Consider the following 12,000-nt stretch of genomic DNA (forward strand, 5'->3'; position numbering starts at 1 on the left):
TATTTTTATCAGCATAAATGTTGTAAATGCAAAACATTATGCTATTAAATATTTTATGATTTTATTCAATTTTATTTGGACACCAGTGCGAGGCATCAGATTTACTGGGGGGTTATGTGTGGGTAGTGCCACCCGGTGCCACAACTTTGTACAGGCCCCTGCTCCACCACACACTTTAAAAGGGCAGAAAGTTTCGTGCTGTGTACAGAAGTTGGAGAACACTACTGTACCAGTAATCAGCTGATTTTACGACAGAATAATGGCACTGGCAGCAGAAAATAAACACGAGGCCCCACAGGAGTGTCCTGTCTGCTTTGAAAATGTTCTGCTTGCAAAACGCACTCTGAGCTGCAGGCACGTCTTTTGCCAGGACTGCCTGAGCAAAATAATGGTAGTCGCCCGGAGTCGAGGATCTATCATTTGTCCTCTCTGCCGTCAAGCCACTTATCTTAACAAAGAGAACCCAGCTGACGATACCCTGGCTGCAGATGTGGACACCACACAGGGGGTGGCTCTTCCTCTCCCGATGGGGTATCTTGTGCTGGCGTCGAGGGCCTCCATAGTCGGTGTGTTGCGTGTAGAAAACTGGATGATGCATCATTTGGGGAGACTTTCTCGCCGAAGCAGCGACCAAACGGTAACATACAGGAATGGGTCTGAGGTTTTCATAATCAGCGACCACGTGAGACCAACGACATGCAGCGATACTGCTGTCGGAATTCCTGCTGAACCTCCCGAGTGTCGGGTCACCAAATCTGTCTGCATTTGCCTGGTAGTGATGATTTGTTTGAGCGCACTGGTGTGGCTTCTGGTGTGGCTTCTGGTGAGTCACCTATGAGGATGTGCAGACTCCAACATCCATTCTCAGGACTGACACGTTGCCTCACTTTGTGATAACGGTAAGACTTTATTTACTATGCTCTGTAGTTTCTTTTCTTCTTTTCCCTGTTGCGTTTGACTTGCTGGATGTACACAGTTGAAAGGAGAGAGTTAATGAGCTGAGTCAGCTCGTGCTGACTTTAACTTGTAGCTTGTTCTCGTCCCTCAGACATTTTGTTATAACATTGTTTCTGTCTGCAGATGCATCAATCCAGTCTCCTTCCAGAGGACCTGTGAATGGGAAGCCCCACAACGAGCTGCTATCAGGAAAACCGACGATTATTTATTATGTTTAATATTTAATATTTTATAGTTTGACTTTTTCCAGTAATGACTGGAAAAAGGAAAAAAAATGTTTTGACTGTTTCTTTTCATTGTTTTATGAATTGCTGTGGCCAACAAATTATGTTTGTAACTGAAAAATGTAACTGTCTTTACTTGATGATTGCTTCAAATGCTTGTGAAATCACAAGTTTACATCATACTACACTGCCCTCTTCTGTTTCAGGGGGATCCTGTCATCTTTAGGACAATGATATCTGAAAAATATCTGAATGTAGAGTACTTGATGTTTTAAGATGGGAGAATCATATCACCAATATAAGTGCACACAAGTATTTGCTATATTTTATGACTACATTAATGTCAAGTTTGTAGTAAAGAGGTTTTGAAAAGATTTGCTTCATAAATCATAAACTATAATAAAATAACTTTCTTAGGAATAAATCTGATTCAGTATGCAAAGTTATCCAAAGTTAGCCTTTAACATGATTGAAGTTCAATTTTTTATATAGCTATATATACCCACACACACACATACATATATATACACACACAATACATCTGTTTACAGATAAGTTCAAAGTAAACGATGTCAAGGTGAAATGTTCCCAGTCCCACTTTTCCACCTGAAACCTTGCAATTTTTTTTTCTATCAAAATTCCTCTTCTGTTCCTGTTGCTCTGTTTTATCTACTCTGTTTACCATGCTCATCTTTATACATCTCCATTAGATATCATCCGTTAAATTTTGTACATCAGTGCCAATTCAGGCAGGTTCATTAATGAGTTAAATTAACATTTAACTCATTAATGAGTTAAATTAACATTTAAAAATGCATTTAGTTATCCACTTGATAACTAAAGTGGATAACTTTAGTTATCAAGTGACATATTTCTGACACATTTCTTTATGCCAAGTTAAAAGTATTTGTTTTAGTAGTTTTATTTAAAGGTTTTACAATTCACTTTTAGACAAAGCAACTATTGTCACACAATAATTACTATAATTTTAATCTAACTTATTTAAGAATAAATGGATGAAAGACCCTGCTGTTATTTAACTAAAAAATCACCTTACCTTGATGTGATGGTGCTAACTACTCTACTACCATGCCACCCTTTTTCAGATCACATCTCTGGGTCAAGACACTCTCTAACCTCCGTATGACCTCTGTTGCTTATAAGCAACACTGTTTGTGGATTCACCCATGACCCTTGAAAGACCAGCAGATGTCTCTGCAGGAACCCATTGAAAAAAAGTTTCAAGATTCATCTAAAGTCCCAATTTCCTTAATTTAACACTGACTGGATCTAAAAAGCTTTCAAATAGATGCTGGTTAAATTTGACCCAGAATAGTCTTATTTCGGGCTGAAAGAATAACACAGTTTCTGCTGCTGTCAAATATCAAAACAGGTTAAACCTGACCCAAACACAATGTGTTAACTGTCTTCACTGAGAACAAACTTGCTTGACCAGTATGTGCATGTATGTCATTAACTGACACATATGTGCACTGACATGAATGAATAAATCCACAAACTCAGTAGATGCAACAAATATCTGTGCATAAATTACAGTATATTCTATTGAGTTTTGGGTAAATTCAACTTAATTCAAATCAGTTTTATTTATATAGCCTTGAAAGTTGCCTTGAAACACAGGACTTAGCAGTCCTTTGTCATGGGTCACTCATTTGAGACTAATAAACACCACATTTCAGCTGGGTATGAAGTTTGGAAAGACATTTTGGAAAGAATTGATGACCATTTGATGGTACTAATTGGGAATGATTGTTAAAATACATACAATCAGTGTAAGTTGAAAATTGTAAATATCAGTGTAATATCATACATTATGGTTTTTGCACAGTTTTGTCATCTAATGCCATCTAACTTTTAAGGTACAGCAGCCTCAAGACCTACACTGAAAAAAATATGTTGTTGGATTTACTTAATTCAATAGTGGACATTTGTTGCACACAGATGTTTTGCTTTGGCAGCAACTTAAACAATTGAGTTAAATTAACACAATTTATTCATGTTCAATAAACCTGTGCAATTTGTGTTGATAAAATGTGACTTAAACATGTTTTGATGAAGTAATTTGAGCTCATGGAATATTTTAATCCTTCACAATTTTTTCACTTTATCCCAACACCATTCAATAACTTTTACCCAATACTACTTGGTCACTTAAATACTACATGTTATCTTCAAATTACATTTTGCTATTATATTCTAGTATCAAATACACAATTTTCAAATGGAGGCCTTATAACAGATTGTATTGTTCTTTTCCAAGATGGTTGCTGGCATCCACCAGTAACCTTTAAAAACAAAATGTCTAATTTCACTGCATTGACAGTAGGTAAAGAATTAAACTGACATTACTCCTCCACTGAATCTATATAAATCAACAGTTAAATAATGTCAGTTCTTCCGTGTTCTCTGGAATCAATCACAGCAAAGAAATTAGACTCTTTTAAAAATGTTACAGGACAATACAAAACATTCTATTTAAGGCCTCTGACGTCAAGATTCAGTTAAACAACAATTATAACTAAACAATTTGAGGTAATGTTAGTTTCCATTAACATTAAATTAGGTTACTGAATTGGCAAACACCTTCCTATTAACATTACCCATTTTACCCCAATAACTAAAGAAATTAGCACTTGCAGGTCAAAAACTTTATTCAAGAGACTGAAAAATAACATTGATACAGTGACTGTCAAAAATTACAGCACTGATCATACTGTGACATCCTGGTTCAAAACAACACACATAGAAATATTCAACGTTCTTTACTTCAACTGAAAATACCATTTCACACGACCCATATGGGATATTTAGACTGTATAACTGTTCACGCTACATCTCTTCACTAGTAAAAGAAAGAAAAAATACAAAGAGAAATTTAAAAATGCTGCCAAACAGACAAACAGAGAACTTGTACAGAGCAAAAGGAAAAACAAACAACAACAAAAAAAACGGCTCATCCTCATGGCAGTTGCAGAGTATATAAAAATGAACCCTGCGATCTGTTCCTGGAATTGAGCTTCAAAAATGCAGCAGAACAAGTGTGAGATTTAAATGTCCTCTCACCTAGAGCTGATCACCTTGCATGCATAACAGTGAGCTTTCCTTGCAGGAGCAGTTTTGTCTTAGTTGTGAGCTTTTCTTGAGAGCTGAGTTGCATCCAACTCCATTACCACCCTTTGAATCACCTCAAAAGTGTAGCAGAGCTGTGATGGGTAACTCATATTGAAGGAATAAAAAAGGTCCAAACAGCATGGCTACTGCAAAGGTCACGTTATCCAGATCTTGAAGAACTACTATACCCTCGATGATGATGCCAACATCAGAAAAGTCATTGCCTGGCGTATCCTCTGGAGACAGATGTTCATTGTGGTTTCCTCAATCTGTGCAGTGGCCTCAGTCAAGTCCTGGTTAAACACAAAACATTTTTTTAAGATTCCTTTTTAAACTCATCTCTTTCGAATCTACCAGTTCTAATGTCAGAGTAATTTAAACCAATGAAAGCAACATAGTAAATAGCTATAGCCAAAGAGTGGCCTGCCATGCTGCCATTCATGGTCTAACAGAGTTTCTAAGAGAGAGTGAAAAACATAATAATTTCAAATGCTTTACATTAGTTTTTGTTAGAAAGACACCGGCCCATCAGAAATCCAGGTTATGTCACTCAGAAGATGTTAGAATTTAGACTTTCAGCCCCACAATTTGGTTAGTTGTTGGTCAGTTGGTCATTTTTTTTTTTTCAAACAAAAGCTAATGTAAATATTGGTGGGATTTTCCTTTGTTCACTAGAATGACAAATTTAAAGTTTTTTTCACACTGATGTGAGCTCTAATACAGGGGTGGGGGTGGGGCCTCAAGGGCCGGCGGCCGAGTTCACTACCAGGCCTCATGTGAACTTCAAATTATTAAAGAGAACTACTGGTCGTAACCAGTCCAATGAGGATCAAGTGGATAACTAAATGCATTTTTAAATGTTGCAAAGCCACAATCTACTCATAAAACACTTACCATGAACTCCTGCACCAAGATGCTGCAATTGTCTTTCACACAGATGCGGAGCACTTTGATGAGGGACTCCCTTTGAGCATTAATGTCATCCTAAAGTATTATAACAAAGAAAACAGAGATTTGTGAACTTTTCAGTAGCACAGAAGAAAATGATCCCAGACAAAAACTCTTGACTTTTTAAACCAGTCAACATGCAACACCAGCATCTACAAAGCAATATCAAAAATTCCTGTTTGACATCAACTTTATGGATATATAGTTTCCAGAACATATATTTTTAAAAAAAGATAAATTTTTCTCAGTGGGCAAGTAAATGCATGATGAAAATTATGGCATCCTTTCAGTGGAATCAGTACTCACAGGTAATAGTTGACTGTTTCAATGGATGCAGCATAAAATTCTTTTACTGACCTAATGCAATACATATACACTTTGTAGTTAAAGAATTTTAAAGTTCTTACTGTCATCATGGCAGCTACATCCTTTAGCTTTGTGCCCTGTTCCCCCGATCACTTTGTAAACACTTTCAGCAGACTGTCAGAGAGAAACTCAGCTCCGTCAGAAACCTTGACTGTAAAGGCATGTTTGGGATGCACTGGAATGCTGCATTTTATCTGAAATGACATAAAATTATTTTTGAAATAACAGCAGGCACTGTGCTTGGTTAATCAGTAATGTTTTGTTGAATAAAAACTGTGTTTCCAGATCTTATGGGATTAAAAAAATCCAAAGATGTTTGTTTCTGATTTGCAACCCAACAACCCACAAGTTACAACCTCATTTTAGTTCAAGTGTGCATTAATGTGAGTCCAGTAATCACCTTTCTGACAATACATACAGGTATAAGTTAAACCTATGGCAGATTTTGGATTTTTCAGTTGTATTAATAGGGTGGTCTATTGGTGTATGCATGCACCTAATAATTATACAAAACCTATTATAATTAAGTTACAGAAACCTTAAGCGAAAATAGAATATACTTTCTTACCATAACACCTTGAACCCACAATCCATCAGCTGACTCCTGGTGAAATGCAGAATAGAAATGTGCAGCAAAAAAAAACAGAAACAAAAGGACAGCAGGTGAGGGCAGGAGGGGTAGGGATGTAAGCTAGCATAATGCCGCTAATGATATTAGCTAAAGCTGTTCAATGTCCAAAATCTCACTAACACCACGGTGCAGTAAATACACAATGTAACTGAAGATTCAGTTGGCAAATCTATTCACACAGAAAACCAAATTATGTTATGAGTGCCTCATAATTAGGTTTAATGTGATATTACGGCTCTTGTGCCAAAGACAAATTCAAATGAAAAAGCGCCAATTCTTTGACAACAGATAAAACAGCAAATAAGCTAACGGGTCTTTTTTAAGCATGTTACATGGCGACACTCTAGACGTTTAACTACATTTGGCTGAAATATGGTAAATATTAATTCAAAAAATCAAGACATACCAAAAACGTAGAGTTGGCTGCTCGACTTGACTGAGATGGATGCCTTTTTTGAACCACGATCCAAAGCCCGCGAGATGAAATCACGCGTGGTTTCACGAGATTTAATGTTGCTATCTTATTGACTTACTTCACCTGAACATGATATGAACAATTTAATACACCCTTTCTGCATATCATGTAGTTTTTACACTATATGGTTACGTTTATCTTTAAAACATGAGGCAATTGTGTTAAATACATGCAAGATGCTTACATAAATCCAAGAGATGGCCAGTGCCTTTTTTTCAGTGTAATACAGTTAAACATGTAATTAGTTGTCATGAAATTATATATAAGCTATAGATAATAAAATTACTTTTCAAACCAGTCCTAAAAGTGTTTATTTTAAAGTTAGGAGTCTAAAAAATTGGAAGCCAGCCCTCAGAGGTCTTAAAAAAAAGCCATTTTTGATACTTAATTTCGACCTTAGTTTTATTAGCATCAGAAGTCACTGCCTGTTTAATTCATATCCTGTGCCATAAATACACAGCAGTCAGTTCTATCACACCAAAACACCTAAAAATCAGAGAAAACTAAGCATTGTAGGATTTCATTTGTGGTCCCTGGTCCACTTAAAAATAAAGAAAGTCTTGAGGAAAGAGGAATTTGGAGTAAAGTTCACTCTATTAGTACGAGAAGTCTACTTTTCTGTAGTAGTTATTGTAGGTAAGAATTGTTGAGGTTCAAAAAGGAGACAGGTGGACACACAATGTCCTGACTCCTATGAATATCTTTCAGGTACAGGAACATTTCTGATCTGCAGACATGCCCTCTGTTACAAATGCTTGGCTAAAACGATTGGGACCACAATTATCCATGACAAGAAACAAAATCAAATAAAGGGGAAGGACCTGTTGTGCCTGAAGCAGACAACATGTCAGAGGGAGGTTTATGGAGCAGCTTGGAGGACCAGAGGTCTGGGTTTAAATAAGTGAGGTTGAATCTGAGCCTAACACATGTACCTGGCCATGGGGTACAATAATAAACTGCGTGCATGGCCTGATTTTAGTATTAGTAGTGTTGCTTCTGATCTTCTTATAAGCATGGCCTGCATGTGATGTGAGGACACTTTTGTTCTAATTTCAGGACACGAAACAGAAAATATACTATGGCAGAACAATAGAAGACTTGGCAAGCACTCAGTTTTTAAAGTTGGCATACCATGTGACAATGGTAAGAGGCTACATTTCATTTTCTATAACACAATGAATGCTGAGGCAGTATATGTTATTGTTGTTTTAAAACATGATGTATTTGTCTAAATTGAAATGAACAAAAGTACAGTGTGTACATTTTATACACATTTTGCATGGCTGGGTTGCTAATGTGGCTGGGAATATTTCATTAAGTTATATTGGAGATTTGCTGTGAACTCGAATTTCATAAAGATATTTCCATGAAATAACCAGGCCACACCAGTTTAAAATGTAAAAAATCACCATTGGCATGGAAGCATCAGTTTTCTATCAGAATTTCCCTTTTTTTTAAACTATAAATAATGTTGTTCAGACTAAATTTTGTATTATTGTTTACTGCAGACAACAGAAGTGCCTCACAACAAGTTGCACCTGTTGCCAATAAAATGTTGCCTGCCGTTTCCCCTACTGGCAAACTTCCAGTACAGCCAGTCTTTGTGTCTAGATTTTGTATTCTCACACACACACACACACGCACACACACACACACACACACTCTTAATAAATCTTACAAACACTAATAATTTGTTTTTTGCTTTTAAAAAAATGTATTTCATATTTACTTTCAAAGGATTATATTTAAAAATCCAACTTTTCATCAAAAATAACTTAATAGTTTTACGAGACTTGTTTGTGATTTTCAAAAAACATTATTCAGCATTTCGATTTAAAAAAATACTTTTGAATTAAATGTAAGCATCTCTTAATGAATAATTATAGCTAAAAACTTACAAAGCACCATTAGCATGGCAGATATATTTGCCTTATAATGAAACATTGCTACACTTTGTTCATTAAATGCTGCTTTCCTTTTCTACTTAAAAAATACAAATCATGCATTCAATGTCTGACATAAGATAAATACCTTAAGCACTTGAGATAATATATTTTATGATGGACAGCATATTCAGTATATATTGCAGCTGGATCTAGTTTATATACTGACCTGTGGCTTAGCTGCATTCACACAGCAAAATGTATATATCTCAAATTAAGGTATCAAAGCTTTTCAATACTTGAGTACAGTGTACATTGTTTCTCTCTAATATACCCACTTCATACCAGCAAAGCATGTGAAGAATCCTCTTTCAATTAAAATGTTTGTACCCCATAATGCCCCATAATGTTTTTCCTGACGAGCTAATATGTTCAACTTACATCTGAAAGGTCTGAGAATGGCAGTTCTTTATATTGTGTGTTTTGTTAGTCGCACTGAGAAGTAACTGTGTTGTATCCGTTTGATGATTGACTGGACTAAAAAATTTTTCCTAGCCATACGTAATGGGAATAAATAGTTATCAGCCTGTGTTGTTAGACTGATTGCATGTTTACTTGTGTCATTAGCCGATATTGTAGCTCAGAGCATTCAAAGATGTTTCTACAATGATCATATAACAGATGCTGCAGTTTCACTTTGATAATCTTTGATAATTAAAGAGAAAAAGACACATATACACAGTTCTCCTCTCAAATGGTTTAATTTATGTAAATATTCTATGTCTAAAAAACACACACAGTATGAACATGTTCACTTTTTGCTGTCAATAATTCGTGGCTATTTCTCTTGTGCTCTTGTATAATCACAAATGTATTCTCAATGTGGGGCCATCTATCAATATGGAATCCAGTAACGGTATATTATCTAAAAGATAACCTAATACTTTTTAATGTTACCATTATGAAGACAAATATATCTGAAAGGAAGAACCCTCTGCAGGTTGTAACTTGTAGGACTGGCTCAGCAAGACAACCAACTCAGAGACTGACAGAAACTAGGAGTGTACGGGTTTCCCAGTATGGTGGTGATAACTGCACAGCTCATTGTCAAAATGAGTCTTTGCATTTGTCATGAGGCTCCACCTGCACTGTCATATACAAGTGTTTTAACAGTTTGCTCAAAAGTTTAATGTTAAACTTAGTGTATATTTTTAATATATCATTTGCAAGTATGTGTGTTTTTTAAGTTCTATCATCTCATTTTGTCTGCAAAAATAAATAAACCAAGGTCAAGTTCATATTAAATGTACCATTTTGACTTTCTTTTTTGGACAAATGCAGACAAACTAAACAATCCTGAGATCGAGGTTGAATGTACAGCTTGGCATGGGGCACAAAGGTATTTGCTGCTGCTTGGAAACAGGGTGTTGAACAACAAACAGGGTAACACAACTAAAGTTAGCAGCTCTAACAGCAAAGTGATTGTTTTCTTCAGCTTTTTAACAGTTCAATGATGTTACTGTGTCCACTTTTATTGGATTTACCATCTATGGGCTGTGATATGTGGTTCTCCAGCAGGTTGAACACGTCAGACAAGATTGCAGAACAAAAGGTTTTACTGTTTGAGGCTTCCTAAGACAAACACTTGCTTGGCAATTCTCAGTAAAGGACAAGTCACGTGTATAAACTTTTCCAAAGAATCAAGGAAGGAAACTGATAACATCTTAAAAATCCTCACTCCAACTAAAGCACATCACTCCATTTTCAGTAATTCTGGACACTGAATACAGCCAGTCGCGTGTCTTTCTTTAAATGTCAGTAAATTACTCAATACTTTGACCGAGGCATGCGGATCGCTGGGCTACATCAGTACAATCCAGGGAAAAATCGAAGCTGTCACTGCGAGTAAAACAAACAAAGACAGCAGACAGAACAACCATCCCGTTGTCGTGCAAATCCTACGCCTGCGCTGGGGGCGAGCCACAGATATTACAACACCGGGCGCATCTCCTTCAGTCATGGGTCGCCCTTGGGCGCTTATGATGAATATCTGGGATCCCTTTTGGCAGGGGCTGATCCCCTTCTGTCGGCGAGCTCGCTGAGAAAAGCCTCTAAAGCAGCGAGTGATACAGTAAACTTCACTCCGTAAACTGTCTCCCGAGGCGCGCCGTGCGCTCTGCTGCTGTCCCACCGGCAAAGGGAGAGGCACCTTCAGGGTCTGCCGCTCTTTCGGATCATTATCGGCTTCGAGTGAGTTCAGCGCTTTTTGTTTTTCGATGAATGTAAGATGTCGGCAGATCGGGCAGACGATCGTGTTTCTGATATTTCCATCGCTGTTGATGGTCACCAGCGTTTTGACGAGACAATCGTGGCAGAAAACATGTCCGCAGCTTAAAGTTCGTTCGGTCCCAGAAAGATACTCGTAACATACCGGGCATTCTGATCCGTCATCTTGGCTTTCGTCCTTATAGAGTGCCATACTTCCAGTGTGAACTTAATACAGAGAGCATGAAAAGATAGACTTTGCTTACCCGTTGAGGGAAAGCTCCAAGTTCTTTCTCTTCGATACAACTCTCTTACTTTTAACTGTGGGTGGAGCAGAGGCGTGTATAAACGTGTGGCACAGGGTGGCAGTAATCCTTGAATGGTCTTACCTCCATCCCTTCTCTCAAAAAAGAAGGAATAAATGAAACATGTTGAAATAACATCTAGTTTAATCACAGTCTTTTGACCAAAACATAATATACATTATGTTGATATTCAGCAGTCACTTCATTGTTATGACACACACAACAAAACTATTGACTAGACTACACACTAACTACACAACATTTGCACTGAACGTCGAAATGTCTCACATCTCAAGACACCGCCGTCACTCCTAAAACTTCCCCCTTCTAAACAACTAAATGCCATGTTGCCATATCATTTTTTGATTGGTTGACATGGTACATTTTTTGACCAATAGGAAAGGGTGGGGGGTTTTTGGTTTTGTTTTTGTTTTTGCTCAAAGGCGGAGAGCGCTTTCGAGGTTTTCCTTATAATACACAGTTTTTACCGTTTCTTCCCACAGTAAATATAAACAATGATAGTATTCAGGAAGAAAACCAAACATCGCATATATTTTTATCATAACTCCGGTTTTACGTGGCCTATCAACGCAATATAAAATCTGGTATAAAGTCCACACTTTTTCCGTCAATTGTTCCGTCTGTCTTGCTCACATCTCCAATGGTTGTACACGTTGTGATTAACGTGGCTTCACTCCACATCAGCCAAGCTGCTTTGCTAGCTAAAACACCGGTGTCTGCATATAAGGACGCTGTCATAGCCTGTCAACAACGTTGATTAGCTGCGTATAAACGAATGTGAATCACATTATTA

At 37.1% G+C, this 12,000-nt stretch overlaps 1 protein-coding gene and 2 long non-coding RNA genes across 4 annotated transcripts; 1 reads left to right on the forward strand and 2 right to left on the reverse strand.

The window, feature by feature from the left end:
• Window positions 1-218: 218 nt before the first annotated feature.
• On the forward strand, window positions 219-1,672 carry LOC146519958 (uncharacterized). The gene is made up of 2 exons (XR_014873861.1): window positions 219-899; window positions 1,081-1,672. It is a non-coding gene; the product is annotated as an uncharacterized LOC146519958 (long non-coding RNA).
• A 1,966-nt stretch (window positions 1,673-3,638) lies between these two features.
• LOC146519959 (uncharacterized) lies at window positions 3,639-6,956 on the reverse strand. Of its 2 annotated transcripts, XR_014873743.1 has the most exons (5): window positions 6,665-6,956; window positions 6,196-6,231; window positions 5,669-5,821; window positions 5,208-5,297; window positions 3,639-4,606 (listed from the first exon to the last, which is right to left on the reverse strand). It is a non-coding gene; the product is annotated as an uncharacterized LOC146519959 (long non-coding RNA). The 2 variants fall into 2 exon arrangements; XR_014873742.1 differs by having other exon boundaries at window positions 5,208-5,821.
• Window positions 6,957-9,017: 2,061 nt separating this feature from the next.
• LOC146519960 (RING finger protein 222) lies at window positions 9,018-11,351 on the reverse strand. Its single transcript, XM_085157223.1, has 2 exons — window positions 10,067-11,351; window positions 9,018-10,028 (listed from the first exon to the last, which is right to left on the reverse strand). The coding sequence occupies exon 1, from the start codon at window positions 11,093-11,095 to the stop codon at window positions 10,478-10,480; it is 618 nt and encodes a 205-aa protein (XP_085013349.1). The 5' UTR covers window positions 11,096-11,351; the 3' UTR covers window positions 9,018-10,028; window positions 10,067-10,477.
• Window positions 11,352-12,000: the final 649 nt, after the last annotated feature.

The sequence above is a fragment of the Neolamprologus multifasciatus genome, chromosome 4, assembly GCF_963576455.1.
Source record: "Neolamprologus multifasciatus chromosome 4, fNeoMul1.2, whole genome shotgun sequence".
Lineage (NCBI taxonomy): Eukaryota > Metazoa > Chordata > Actinopteri > Cichliformes > Cichlidae > Neolamprologus > Neolamprologus multifasciatus.